The sequence below is a fragment of the Pezoporus wallicus genome, unplaced genomic scaffold (genome assembly GCF_028554395.1).
Source record: "Pezoporus wallicus isolate ANWC-B61680 ecotype Strahan unplaced genomic scaffold, APGP_CSIRO_Pwel_v1 scaffold_7107, whole genome shotgun sequence".
In the NCBI taxonomy this organism is placed as follows: Eukaryota; Metazoa; Chordata; class Aves; order Psittaciformes; family Psittacidae; genus Pezoporus; species Pezoporus wallicus.
The window spans coordinates 1720178-1735328 of NW_026642114.1; the positions used below are offsets into that span (position 1 = coordinate 1720178).

At 50.5% G+C, this 15151-nt stretch overlaps 1 protein-coding gene across 1 annotated transcript; it reads left to right on the top strand.

Annotated features, from left to right (window-relative positions):
- The first annotated feature begins 1166 nt into the window (after positions 1-1166).
- STX6 (syntaxin 6) lies at positions 1167-14527 on the top strand. The gene is made up of 8 exons (XM_057427239.1): positions 1167-1225; positions 3503-3683; positions 4274-4357; positions 6106-6168; positions 8302-8424; positions 9704-9810; positions 11439-11533; positions 13157-14527. Exons 1-8 carry the CDS (start codon positions 1191-1193, stop codon positions 13231-13233), a joined length of 765 nt encoding a protein of 254 aa, XP_057283222.1. The 5' UTR covers positions 1167-1190; the 3' UTR covers positions 13234-14527.
- The last annotated feature ends 624 nt before the right edge of the window (positions 14528-15151 follow it).

The window sequence follows — 15151 nt, forward strand, 5'->3', positions numbered from 1 at the left end:
CCAGCATGCGAAACAAGCCATCCAAGGTGCAGCAAGGAGGGGCCAGCAAACACAAACCCTAAAGCTTGCCTCCGGCCTGTTGCACCACACTTGGCAAGCTGCAGCTTCCCTGGTATGGGGCTGGCCGGAGCAGGAGACAGCTTTCTCACCCCACAAAACTGCAGAAACCAGTTTTACATGTGCCGCAGCCTTCCCACCCCACACTCATGAGTAAAGCTGCTGTGATTGCAAAATTGAGGTATCCAGTTCACATGCTGAGGAGGCATCTCTTGTACTTTTCTCTCAGTGAATCGGCACTGCTTTTGCTAGGGATGCTGGACCACAGCCACATTCAGAGAACACAGGCAGGGACATGCACTCCGATCAAGAGGCCAAAGATCTGGGTGATTGCTCCTGGCCATACCTCTGCAAAACTGAATATCTTGCCTGCCTGACCCATGGAGTAACACAGGACACTCCACACGCAGAGTGCTGCACAGAGGAAGCTCTGCCTTGCGTGTGTGGGAACATCCGGGTGCTGCACAGGCACCTTTCTCTCCTGCCAGCTTTCCTAAGACTAGGGCTATCTGTGCTTGCAGCTGAGAGAGACTACTGGGTAGCCGAGATCTGAGGGGGAAACGAGGGAACAAGAGGTCCTCACGCTGAGATGGACAAAAGCCCAGAGGCAAAGGGCTGTTCTCACCCGCAGAAGGGAGGAGGAAGGAAGCGGTGCCTGTTCATTCCCGGGGCAGGAAGGGTAGCGGGAGCAGAGCAGACTGGCTGTCGCTCTCTCCTTCTTCCTCCCTCGCCGGGTGGGAAAACACCCTGCCAGGACCACGGCCCAGCACCCCGGCCGCCCGCAGCCCCACTCCGGACGTGCCTCCTTAGTGCCGAGAAGCAGGGAGGAGCAGACGCGGCGGCAAAGGGGGCAAAGGGACGTTGTGCTCCAAGCAGCGAAGGGCTGGAAGAGCCGGCTGGAAGAGCGGGGACAGCCGCGCAGCATCTCCCCTCTCGGCTGCCCCCGTCCCTCAAGAGACCGCCACAGCACACCGAACCTCCACCGCCGACTCCACGTCACCGCTGGGCACCCTTTCCCCCCCGCCGGCCCAAGTGCGCAGGCGCGCCGCTCGTGACGGCAGGGGCGTGCGTGGCCCGGCGAAGGGGGCGTGGCGCGGTGGCGTGCTGCGGCTGGGGCGCGCGGCGGCGGCGCCATGTCGATGGAGGACCCCTTCTTCGTGGTGAAGGGGTGAGCGGCGAGCCTCGGGGACACCCGGCCACGGGCAGGGCGCTGGGCGCGGCCGGGGTTGGGCGTAGCCGCCCTAGGGAGTGAGGGCTGAGCGGCGTCCGGGGGTCTCTGGAGGCGACCGGGACGGGGGAAAATGGCGTTCCCGACACCCCCCTTTGCGTCTGGGGCGGCCCCGGGCTCGGCCGCGGCCCCGCTGGGTTGCTCGACGTCGGAGGCCGGGCGCGGAAGGCCCCGGGACGAGGCTCTGTGCCGGGCAGGTGCCGGGCCGTTCCCGGGCTTCCCCGCACGAAGCGCTTCCCGCTCTCGGCGCCGGCGACGCCCGAACTCTGTAGATGCACCCCCGGGTAAAGCGGGAGGTGCAGCGCGGCCGTGGCTGCAGGTGCGGTCCCGTCTCGGAGCGCCAGCTTGGGGACAGCGTGCCCGGATGTCCCCGTCGGAGGGAGGTGGCAGAGACTTGGGAAATGCTGCCCTGCAGCGCTCAGAGCAGGGCGGGCGGCTTGTGGATGGCATCCCCCAAAGCCGAGGGCCGCGGTGTACGGGTTGGAGGATGGAGAGGCGAGGGGACCAAGTTGTGAAACAAACTGCAGTATGGACAGTGGCCATGAGAAAAAGCAAGCAGGGAAGCGCCTGAACACAGGCAAACGCAAACCTGCCTTGACCGCAAAGGTGACCACCATAAAGGTGGTCAGCGCAGAAGGAAATTAATAGGTTGAAAGCACCTCAGTCTCTAAAACTACCTTGGGGCCACCTTCAGCTTCTGCTGCAGGTGGGTCTCCTACCCCATGTCACGGTGAAACAGCACTCAAGAGCAGCAGAGGTGCTTGTTGAGGAGCAGCGGGGAAAGCCGTATGAGCATAAGAGGTGTGGGAAGGGGTGCTGGTGCAGCCAGGGAAAGTGAATCAATCTGCCAGGTTGAACTGGTGCAAAGGGGAAAAAATACAAGTCGCCATGGGTGGGGAGCAAATTTCTTGTCAAACTTTTCGGAGAGGTTCCCGTGCCATGCGGGGAAGGGCTGGGAGGGGAGAGGGGTGTGCTGCCGCTCCCAGTGTTAATTATTACCCAGCAGGTCGAAGGGGCTGGGGGTGGTGGTGGAACCACCAGCGTTGCATTTAGTTTGCTTTCCTGGTGTTTCTCCCATCAGAGGACGTCCAGCTCTACTTTGAATTCCTTTTGTGGGAACCTCTCCAGGTATGCTCAAATGAAAAAACCAAAACAAACCCAAACAAAAAAAATACCCCCAAACTTTTTCTAGCAAGTAGTGAAGGGAACAAAGCTTGACAGATCCTCAGTGTGGGCTGCTGCCTTTAGGGCACTAGATGTGGCGGACTTGGAACTGTAGGCCTGCGAGACAAGAAGGGACACTCATCAGGGTGCCGAGAGACTGCAGCTTAGCATGGTTGCATACTTCAGGTCATGGTGTAGAGAGCTGCAGAGTGCAGTCTCGGGTCATCTGTTTCTGGGCTTCCCCTACTGATAACCTGCTTTTCTTCACTGGGGATGAACCACCAGCATCTTACATAGATGCTGTGTGTAAGCTCTTGAGCTTGTGGTGGCCAGTTTTCACACCAGCAAAGTCTGGTCTTGTCTGCATCCCTCATCCTGGGTTCTTGTCAATGTAGGGGAGCAGTTCACAGCTCAGGACTGCAGAGTTTGTAAATACAGATAACCACACTGATGGACTGTGACCCAAACTTACAGACCCATTTGCCCCAAATCATCAAAGCAGCATTCAGTGCTGTCAGCAAAGCTGTGAACACACTCATCTCCAAAAAGCTTAGAGCAGCAGAAAAGACTTGTGTTCCCTAAGCCAGTGTAGTAGAGCTGTGTATTTTTTAAATGCTGAATTAAAATAAACAGTGCTGCACTCAACAGTCTGCCTAGCTGGTACTGTGGGGACAGTTCCTCTAATTTTGTGTGCCCTAGGGGATCTTACATAGGTAGTCAGGAGTCTCCAGAGGAAAGCTGTTGAGAGGAATACAGAACATTAATTGCCAAAGAGCTGCCTTGTTCAGACACTGCCCTGACTTGCCTGTGTGATACTCGACAGAAACCTCCTCTAAAGAAATATGTCCCTTCATTAATAGCTGACATGTAAGTTGGTGCTGCAACAAGAGATGGGATTGTCCAGTAGGTAGGGCAAATCCTTACTTCACAAAATAAGCTAAAAAGTGTTGGAGAGAAAGCTGTGCTTCCCTGAGCAGTTGGACATGGGGCTGTGACTGCTGCAGAGGAACTGATGGTAATCCCTTCACTTCTCTTTAATCACCTTGGCTGCAGGGAGGTGCAGAAAGCTGTGAATACTGCCCAGGGGCTTTTCCAGAGGTGGACAGAGCTCTTGCAAGATCCCTCCATTGCCACAAGAGAAGAAATCGACTGGACCACTAATGAGCTCAGGAACAACCTGCGGAGCATCGAGTGGGACCTGGAAGACTTGGATGAAACAATTAATATCCTTTCTGTGGTTCTTTGGAGAGGTGGGATGTGGTTCCTGGGTTGTACTAAATAGCCAAGTACCAGTGCTTGCCAGTAGTTACTTTTTGCAGAAAGGACTGTTTGGGATAGAATTTTGCATTTATGTTGGCTTTTCTCAAACTGCAAATGAGAAATTAAGGCAAACATCTGCAGCAAAAGGATTTTCCTTTTCCTTTTGACAAGGTATATTTTAAGGCTTTGTTCTAGAAAGCCTATTGTGTTGTATGAATTTGGATTTCTGTGTAGTCAGTCATACTCTAGGCTGGCTTCCAGAAATACTCCTTTTCCCTTGTGTTCATCTGAACACTCCTGAAAGCACTGTGCAGAATCAGAGAACCAAGAAAAACGGAGGAGAGAAACCTCACACTGGTGCATGTACTGCACAGTACGTTCCTGCCATGCCTGCTTTTTCCTCCAGTGTTCCATACTTTGCAAATACAATTTTGGGAAAAGGCACAGCACAGTGGCTGCTTGGTAGGCCCCCACTGAGGCACCCTGTGGGTTTGTGTGCCTGTGTGCATACCCAAGACAGCAGCTAATGGGGACTCCTTGACTCGCTGCCTACGCATTGTTGAGGCAAACCCACGGAAATTCAACCTCGATGCGACGGAGCTGGGTATCAGGAAAGCCTTCATCACGAGCACACGGCAGGTGGTCAGGGTAAGGAACGTGGCCTTGGGGTGGGAGCATGAGGAGGTAGCTTGAGGAAGGAAGGCAGGGGGAGTGATTAGGTGGTTAAATAAAGGAAGTCTTGTGGTCATTTCCCCGATGAACTGGAGAGCAGAGAATAAACCTGATACCTGCTCTCTCTCAGGCTTCATTCTCTTCCCCTTGTGCTCCCTCCTGGGGCTGCCCATATGGGTTTGGAGCATATCCTCCTTTGTTGCTGCTGCTACCTCTTGTAAGTCTTCACAACTCTTACAACAGTAAGCCTGAACCTATAGTAACTGGAGAGGAAGAATAAAGACCTTCTGTGATGCAGGAGAGGCTGGAGCCTCCCTTCAGAGTTGAAGGAAATCGCAACTGTCCTGTGCTTATGTAGCACTATTTTTCAAAACAGAGTCCACTTTGAACACTGACAGATGGTTAAAGCCTAGCATTACTGACGTGGTGACTTCAGTTTCCTACCTCTACAACACAGTCCAAACAACCACTAGATTTATTTTTAACTCAAGAAAGATCAGGGTTTTTAGTTTAAGTTCACACTTCAGAAGCAAAAGGAAGATTTTAACAACTTGGTGGTAACAAATAGAGAAGGAACATCTTCCTGAAAGCATCACTGCCTGGTAACAAGCTGCTAGTTGGGAAGTTTTCTTCCTATTAATAGCTACACTAGCATAGCTCAGTTTCTGCTGCCTCTCATGAGTCTGATGTTCCTATTTCACAAAATGCATTGCTGTGGCTGGTGGAAAGCTTGTTACTCTACCTGCAGTCCTGTGATCTGAATGCAATTCCTAAGGCTTGCTGCCTGGGAACTGATAGCTAAACCACACTCGCCCCATGTAGCAGGCATGTACTGACTGCTTTGCCCTCAGTGTAGTCCACTCCTAAACAGACAAGATCATGCAAGCCCACCCTATGGTCCTCTTTTTCTGGCTGAAGACTGCTGGCTAATGGGTTTTGGAGCAGCGTCTCTTATTGTTAAATGAGATTCGTTAGAGGCATTATGCAGCTGACTTCCAGTTTCCGTGGGGTAATACATGGTGCACAGCAGCGGGTGAAAGGAATTGAGTGGGATTCAGTGCTCTTAAGTGATGTATTACATGCCTCTGAACAGTAAAACATACCTAAATGTCCTGGTGACATCAGAATTCTGGTGAGTCAACCTCTACTAGATCATATTGACTACTTGCTAATCTGTCCTATTAAAACTAGACTGTTATAATGGGGAGCCTTCTGTAGCTAGTGATCTTTCCAGGTACTCGGCAGCAAAACTGATAGAGGAGAAAACATGCGTAGTCAGAGAGGATGGCCACAGGACAGGAAATCTATCTTGTCCTATGCAGTAGAAACCCAGATGTGACTGGGAGTAAAGTGCAGGGGGTTACAGGCTCCCAAAATCTTGAAGAACATGATTCTTCCTTACAGTCTATCAATGGGAACGTTAGTTTAATATTATACAAATAAAAGTGTTTCTGGCTGTAGCGGAGCAAAAAAAGTAGCAAAATTTAGTATTTTCAAAATATCTCATTGCTCTTGATTGTAGTATTAGTAAAATGATGAACTGCAATGAAGCTTTCTGCATTTTTTTCTAGAATTTTCAAAATTTTACATTTTCAAAGAAAATCTCCCTTCCCTCACTGCCTCTAAAATAGCCTTCCTGGATATAGACAGCCCTTTTGCACTGTGAAACTGCCTGTCACCTCAAATCCAATGCTCACATACTACATCTTTTGTTGAACAAACAGGAAATGAAGGATCAGATGTCAAACTCCTCCATACAAGCACTGGCTGAAAGAAGAAACAGGCAGGTGAGAAACGGAAAAAGGCAAGTTAAGTGAACACAGTGGCTGTTTGATGCTTTAAGGAATGAGGAGGATTTATCAGCTCTAGCAGCCGTTGTCTTAAGGTATGTGTTAGGGGAAACTTCTATTTTCACTTACTCCAAGGCTCCATGTTGTAAGGTAAAGTGTATAGCATTGATTAAAACTGTATAAAAGCTGTAATTACAAGATATATCCTGTCTGTAGTTCATCCCCTTAAAAGCCTTTGTTCTGGGAAGGGGCTTGCATGCTATAGCAAAGCTGTGTGTTTGAACTGTGTGTTTTTCTGACCTGAGCGAGCTGGTCTTGCAGGCATGTTGCTGCCTCTTCCAGGTCTGTCTCTCAAAGCAGAAAGTCAGCATTCACCATCTGTCGCTGTCTTAGATCTGTTTGTGTACAACTGTCAGTGTTGCATCATCCGGTGGAAAGGGGAATATCCCTCCTTAGGGGCGCAGACTCAGAATCCATGTCAGCGAATGTAATCCTGCGCTCTGCTGTATTTAGGATCCAAGATGCTGCAATATCATTTCACACAGCTGCCTGTCATAATGGTTAGCCATGTAAACAGATGGAAAAAGCTCAAGGAGTTGCAGTGTCTGCAAATATAATCTAAGGAATAGAAATAGGTGCAGCTTGTGCTCCTTCCTGGTTGACAGGGAGCCTGTAAGGAGATCTCGGAGCTGACTTCCAGAGCTGCCTTAGTAAAATTGGTGCGCACTTCATACAAGTAACTTGTGGCAAAAAATGACAAACTGCAACAAGCTACTGAAGTACAGAGCTAATTCTTGAGCTTGTTACAGGGTTAGTTGATGTGCTTGCTAAACACAAAGAAGCAAAATCCCTTACACTCTTGCTCAAACAAGTCTGTAGCTGTCTCTGCATTTTGCTGCTTTCCTTTGTGCAAAGTTCCTGCTAGCTGCAGGAGACCATATGGCTCAGCTTATGTGGTGACATCTGGTCAGGAAAACTGACTTCCCCTTGCCGTCTTCCTCCCCTTTCCCCAGCTCCTCGCCTTTCCTCCAGACCGTGAAGCCTGTGCTGAGCTGGACTGCAGCTGCTCTTCAATGTGCCTCTGTGTCTGAAAGACTAGCTCGTGGTGATTTGACCCTTATGGGCTAAGGATGCCAAACAGGCCCTTCTGCAGCAAAACTAGTGCACCATTTTAAATAAGTGGTAGCTACGCTTGCCACGAACTGAAGAGAACCAGGAGCTTGTTCAGTGTCTCAGGGCAAAGCCATATGTCCCGTTTGCTTCCTGCGCTGTTGGTCCATCAGCTTTCATTACCACTCTTGAACTTTGTAAGGCAAATGAACCGTAGAGACAGTCTTGGTTTTAGCCTGCCAGAGCAGCCTAGTGATGTCTTGCTGTTCTTCACAAATACTTGGTCATCTCTTCCTGTCCAGAAGCTGTAAGACTGTCTCATTACAAGTTGGGCTTGCCTCCATGCTGATGGGCAGAGCTCCCTACCCCATTGTAGTGATGCAAGGTGTAGCTCCTCACCTGTGGGCCACATTCATTCTCTAGCATCTTCTCCTTATGTTACACCCCTTCCAGGCACCAGACTTGGCTGGAAAACTAAGTCTTTCCTAGCACAGGTAGCCCGAATCAAAGAACATGAGCATTCAACACTGCTGTGGTTATATATTGCAGTATTTTACACTCAGCTTAACTGGTTAAGTACTTTATTCAGACCCTCTTATACCTCTGTCACTGGTATCACAGTGTTCAGTTCAAGCTATACATCTTTTAACACAATATATCTGGATACTTCCCAGCTTATGTGTCCTAGCACACAGTGCTGTCTCTTGAGCAGACCTTTGCTAGTCCTTTGTACTGTGCATACCTCCTGTGTGCATCGTCTCTCAATCGTATTCGGGGTCTCCTGTTGCTGGAGAGGCATATCTTCAATAATCAGGCTGCAGAGACTTCTCAGGCTGCCATTTTGGCATTGTGTTGTTTTAGTTGTGACAGCACTCTGGCTGAGTAGTGATAGAGCAAGAGGAAAATGATGCTGTATGCATGTGTACAGAAGTATTGCCCTGTCTGCCTTCCCACTACACCCTGTAGACAGACTGTGAGCAGACACAAGGATGTTGCTAAGGGCTCTATGCATCTGTTTAGGCACTCCTGGGAGAAAGTGGGAGTCAGAGTTGGAGCACTGGACCTGACAAATACAGCCGTCTGGACCGGGACCTGCAATTAGCAAATTCACACTTCATTGAAGAGCAGCAAGCTCAACAACAGGTATGGCAGCTGGCACCACACAGATTAAATAGCTTTGCTTGCCAAATGGGTGCTGTGGGGATGAGGTATGGGCTGAGAGAGCCAAAAAAATCAAGTCCCTGGCTGGTCTGGAACCAGGCGCCTGATAGCCCTCCTCTTTGCTTGCAGCACATAGCTGTGCATGCGTTTCCTGTACATCGCAGCTTTGGATACATCTTGGTGCAGAGTTTTTAAGCCTTGAAGCTTGAGTCTTCTGCTCTGTACCGAAGGCAATCAACATGATCTGGAAGATGTAGCTCACTAAGCTTTAACACTGCAAGGATTGCTGAAATCCTTGGAAGAGTAGAAATACTGCAAACAGAAAAGAGCCTGTTTCTCTTACACAACTTCCCTGTGTTAAAAAATGAGCTGATGTTTGCTGTTGTTTGTGTGCATCTTCATCAGAACGGGCTGGGAGCAGGAGCATGTGTCTGCTTCCTTTTCCTGCCTTTGTCAACATGAGATTTGTGAGAAAGCCTGTGTGAGGGCTTTGCGAGAGCCCCTGGTGAGGGACTTCCCGACACCGGAGGAGTTTGCCTGTGGAAGTGCCAGGCAGCGTGCAGCAGCCCACCCAAATACAGGCCTTCAAACAGGCAGCTTCTCCAGGGTGGCAAACTCTCCTAAAGCTCCTGACCCACACTGCCACCCCAGCTCTCAGACGAGTTTTACCTAGTGACTCTGGGAAGATAAATAGATTCAGAAATAGGTAACTAGGGTAAATCTAATCCTCAGTGTGACAGCTCCCTGAAAGTGACTTAAAACATTAGCAGACCTATTCCTTTGGCACATTCAGAGCCAGGCTTGCTATTTTTAGCTGTAGAAGCTGCAAAAGCCTTTTACTCACATTAACCCCATGTTAGCTGCAGCCTGTTTCAGGTTGCATTTCCCATACCTGCTATGAGCAGGGGGGCTTGCGGAAGTTTTGGTGACCAGTCCCTGTGGCTTTCAAGAGTCTCTTTAGTGGTGGGTGCAGCAGGGAACAGCAAGGGCATAGGTGAGCTGAGGCTGGATTTGCAGGGGTGTCAAGAAACTGCAGCCTGCTGTGCCACAGGAATGCCATGCTGGGGAGGCTTTCCTATGGCTGTCACTTCTCCAGCATTTCTTCAGAGTGTGGTCCTCATTCCTTGTGGCTTAGATCTGTACCCAGGCTCTGCAGCTGATGTTGGCTGAGCAGTGAGTGTCCAGCAGATCAGCTGGCTCCGACCCAACTGCCTAATGCAGCATACTTATAATTGCCTGTTTCCTTTCTCTTTGGCCCCAGTTGATTGTGGAGCAGCAGGATGAGCAGTTGGAGCTGGTCTCTGGCAGCATTGGAGTGCTGAAGAACATGTCCCAGCGCATTGGCGGGGAACTGGAGGAGCAAGCAGTGTAAGTGTCAGAAGCAGCACCAAAAACCCAGTATGGGGCTGGCTGCAACACAGCTGGAGGTTCTCACACTCACATCTCTGTCCCTGTTACGGTATTGAATTTACTAGTCCCTCAGGCAGCCTCTCCTAGCTGGCCTTCAATTTTTGGCAGTGGAAAGCATTTGTTACTGCAGCCTGCAAGGATCCAGCTGCAGCCTTGTTCATTTTGAAAGTCTGCACCTAGGGCAGGCTTAGCTGCCAGTTTGCTTTTCCTTCTCTCTCCTTTCTGCATACTCCCCCTAAAACACACGGCTCCTTGGCTTCAGGCAGCCAGCACTGCTGAAAAGATGAGGGAGGGAGGGAGGGAGGTACTGTATAATGGGAATACTGGGCACTTTACTACTCCATGGGCTTTTTTTGTTGCCCCTGGATAACTGCTTGACCCAGGAGCTTTCAGCTCTGCCTTGCCACTCTGAAACATGCAGCACAGAGCTGCTATTCATAGTTAAAGCTAAAAATATCCCTCACCCACGCTAAAGGGTAAAGGGTAGCTCACAGGGTAATTTGCATCTATCATTTACATATAAATTAGATTTTTTTTCACCATTCCTGTCCTTTGCAAACAAGTGCATAAAGTTTCCAGTTATGCAGGCTGACAGCTACCACTTCCAAAGGGGCTTGAAGGGTTCATGCCTGAAAACCCTCATTGTTTGGCTGATAGGAGTCTGGAAGGCTATGCCCCTTGTGAAGTGATGTCTTGTTTGATGGAGAGGAGGAACTTTAAATGCACCTCCTGATGAAGCCTTGCAGCATGAGACTCTCCTGCTCTCAGGAAGCAGATCAGTATGGTGTGTCTGCTTCCAGATCACTGCATAAGCCATCAGTACTTGCTAGACAGTAGCAGATGACTACTGCAATGAGTTTTTTTACAACTCTTTCCCCACTGAAAGAAGGTTTAACAATGCCTTAGAATTCCAATTGAAGGATGCTCTCCTTTTAAATGTATTAAGCTTTAAAGTCCTGCTGGCTGGAGACTGTTGGATTGGTATCTTGATTCTGGATGTGATCTTTTCAAATAGGTGCTTGGCATTGGCAAAGCATGGCTTCAGGAAGGCTTTCAGATTCATTACAGTCTTAGTATGGAGGAAGTAGAGGGGTAACTTCCATGCAGAGCTTAGAAAGCACCTTAAAAGCAATTACGATTTTCATTCCTGCTTGATACATGACTGAAACAAGATTTTTGCTTTAACTACAAGCTCTGAACAAGAAAAGAGATTTCAAGTCCAAGCTGGCACCTAGATCTGTCTAACTGGTGTCTGCTAATCACAGACTATAAATGAGACTTTTCCCATGAAAAGATGAGAAACCCCATTCCTCACCTTGCAGGGGTGCCTAGAGCTCAGCTGTGGACATGCAGGGAGACCAGTCTGACAGGAGTCCCAAATGACTTCCCACTCCGCAGCAGACCAGCTGCTTCAGCAGGTTTTTCCCCCCTTTTGGGTGCTTTCAGGAGACCAGGCCACGTTCATTTTCTCTGCCAAGGTGTGATGCACTGATCACATCAAGACTTCTGACCAGTGTGTAAGCATGCTGAGAAATCTCAATGGGACGTGCCACGTGCTGACGAATGTCGTGCTTCTCTGTCCATAGGATGCTGGATGACTTCTCCCATGAATTAGACAGCACTCAGTCACGGCTTGATAATGTCATGAAGAAGCTCGCCAAAGTGTCTCACATGACAAGTGGTAAATCCTGGGAAGTGGGATCCAATCTTGGGAAGGGAGAGACAAGCTCTCAGATCTTCGGTGGGATGCTATGTGCTCCCCCCCGCTCCCCCGCTGACAGCCATCCCAGAGCCGAGCAGATGGGAGGGACCAGCTCTCACTGCTTGCAAAAGGGGGAAGACTTTCAAGGCCTGCAGCCGCTCCTGCCCAGACTCTACTCTGCAGGCTGTTCTTAGCCTTTGTTTCCTTTACAGATGCCCTTCTATTTATGCTGCTACCGCTGCAGTGGGAAAATCCCCTCTGGATGGTTGGAGGGGAAGCTCTGCAGCCTCCTGCTCTGCTGCAGTTTCCCGGGCTGCCTGTGGAACAAAAGCTTTCAAGGTGCCATAAAAACACCACCGTGTGTGGCTTTCCCAGCACCAAACGCCTGCAGCAAGCCCCTTCCCAAATCCCACCTGCCCTCAGGCTGCTGGTGCCCTCGGGCTGCAGGCCTGTTGTCAGTCAGATATATCACTCAGCTGGTGGAGGAAAAAGGCGACTTCTGCACCGGGGGAGGCCGAACTCACGAGAAAGTCCTTATAAGGCTGTGCCTGAAGCCGGTGGGCTGGCAGGGCGCCGCGGGCAGAACAAACAGGAAGCCCGGCATGCCTGCCGGGAAGTCCCCTGCCGCCAGCTCACTGCTCTGAGTGCTGGTGCTGCGCCTGTAGCCGCCTCCTCTGTCACCCCTCTCCCCTGGGTGCTGGGGTAGCATGTGGAGGCAGCAGCGAGGCAGGAGGAGAAGCGTTCCTGCTCTGCAAGATTAGGCTGGACAGGGGATTTCTGAGGTTGTGGAAATATGGCCCTACAGAGACCGTTTGGAGTGCTGACAGTGCACTTTGGATCACCAGTAAGCCCAGTGGCAGCATGACTGCTGGCAAGCCTTGCATATCTCTCCATTCCTCTGGGAAAAATGCTTTGGCATTGGAGTGTTCCTGAGAATTGTGAATGAGCGTTTCTGCTATCCCAGGCATTGTATGTGTTGGGGCTGACCAGGAGGGTTCTTCCCTGCTGTGCCCTGAAGTTGGGGGTGGCAGCAGCCCTGTCCCCACTGCTGCACCATTGTCTCGCAGGGGCTTTCTCTCTGGCATGCAGATGTGGCCATAGACAGAGTAGCTCTTAGAGGCAATGCAGCTTTGAGCTTCTGCAGAGCATGCACAAGGCCAGCAAGGTGTGAAGATGTCCATGGGAAACCTCATTCCTGGCACTCTCCTCCAGGGAGCCGCCATAGGCTCTTCCTGGCAGAGCTCTTTTGGGGCAGCTTTCACCAGACCCCTTCTTGTTCCTCCAACAACTAGGTTATTCCAAGAATGAGCAGCAACAAACAGCAGTTTTCTGATTATTCTTCCTGATTGCCTTTGAACCAGCTTATTAAATCTGTTTGAACTTGGCTGGGGAGAAGCCTCAAAATTCCCACAGCTGTCCCTGAAAACAGATGTGTCCTGGAGGAGAAACACTGTCACCCCGTAGCCAAAGGAGCTGCTGCTTTGTTTTTTTCAGGCTTCCTTAAGCTTAAACTGGGCTCCTAGTAGTCGAGCAAAGAAAAGCTCTCCCCCAGTTTTCCTTCCCTGTTAAAGCAGGAAGACTGACACGTCCTTTTCCTTCCAGATCGACGGCAGTGGTGTGCAATTGTTGTCCTCTTCGTCATCCTGCTGGTGGTGCTCATCCTGCTTTTTGTCCTGTGATGGACTGAACTTCCTGGGATGCCCCCTCCCTGCCCCCTCGGCCCGGTGTCACAGGGAAATGAAACTCTCACCGTTTCCGTCCGCACGCAGAGATACCTGCCCCCGGCTCTCAACATTCTCCTCTGAGGACCATGGTTTGGCTCTGCTGGTGTCTCACCGGGACCTGGGGAGAAGGGGTGCAGGACTGGAGCTGCCTCCTCCCCCAGTGCAGTGTGATCTGGACCTGACCTTCAGGTCTGGACCCAGGCAGCTGGAGGGGGACTTGACCCCTTACCCTTTCACCTCGTGCAGGTAGGAGCCGGTTGCAGCACTCCCAAGCCGCCTGTGGTCGGATGCGAACACAGAGCAGCAAGCCCTGGGGAGGACAGGAGCGGGGAGGAATTAGTTGATTCACTGAGCATTACAAACTGCATTGCCAGCCTCCAGTGCTTGCCAGCCAAAGGCATTACTGGGAGGAGTGGTGGTGTGGAAGTCCGTGCAGCCCTGGTGAGTGAGGGGAGCCCTGGCTGAACTCCCACTGCCCCACACTGCCTTCCTCCCATGGGCTGGCTCAGTGCTGCTGATCTGCTGCCGAGGTACCACAGTGAGTCTCCAGCTGAGCTCACATCCACCACCGCTTGGCAGAAGCTTGCATGCAGGTGAGCCATAGGGTGTCCTGTCCTGTCCTGCCATCGGCTGGCTGGGTGCGATGAGAAACCCCAGAGCTTTAAACTTGGGTTGCTGCACACTGAAAGCTGGCAAACAACCGTTAGCCAGAGAGTGAATTTCTTAAAGCTTTTAAAATTGCCTGCTTCGTTATACAAGCCTCTAAAGCTCATTGACTGATGCTTTCTTTGCCCTTGTATAACTGCTTCTGTTTAACAGCTGCTTCCCTTTGGCAAGTGATTTGTCAGGTCTAAAATAACTTATTTTTTTTAAGGAAAAACCAAAAACTTTAAAGATGTTTTTGATGACCGTTCAAGCCCCATATTCTCTGCGGGTGCACAACATGCATTGTCAGAGGAATGAGGCTCCATTATGTACTTCGAGTGCATATGAACTTGTAAATAGGATGTCTTAATTTTCCCAACTGCTTTTTTTTGACACCTCCATTGTGAGCAACTAAAAGGCAGGAGATTTAAAGCTAGGTCACATTCCTGTATTACTTCCCAGTCCTGTTAACTTTGAGTTGTCTCAGCAGTGTTGGATAGCCTAGTTGTCTCCCTTGTACAGTGAATTAAAAGTCAGCCAGGTGGTTGATACCAGCATGTGGTGAATAAAGCTCACCCTGGCAGTATCACAGGGGAGAAATGCAGCCAGGGGGTTACACTGCTAACACTAATTGCAGTTTATGGGGTGACTTCAGAAAAACAAAAGCGATATTTAACTCGCAAACACCAAAAGACTCAGGCCAGGCTGGCTTTACACCTCTCATCTGGCTTTCAGATGGGGCTGGGGGAGGAAGTTAATTGGTGCTGGTGCTAATACTTCTGCTGAAATTGCAACTCGGCCCTGGAAATCATCCTCCTGGAGTGGTAAGCTCACCACCAGACAGCCTTACCTCTGAGATGCTTAGCCTGGACTGAACACTTCTCCCCACCGCGTTTGTTGCTCCCTTCTAGCAGTTGTGTGATGCTCCTGCCCTGCCACAGGTGCTAGGTGCTGATGGCCAGCAGCGCTGTGCCTTCTACAGCCGCCAGACTGGGATAAGGGGGTCTGAGATGGATCTGCCCTACCGCACACCTGGGTGGGTGCTTTCCTCATCAATGCACATGTGCCCCGAGCAGCAGCCCGCACTAATGGTTTCAGCAGTTGCTCTTTGTCCTTGTGGAGAACCTCATTTCTTTTGGTGTCATTACAAGAAATATGTGGGGTCTCCTTTCCAGGGCTAGCTATACCAGCATCTGCATGGCTCCTTGGGCTTAATACCTCTCCAAGA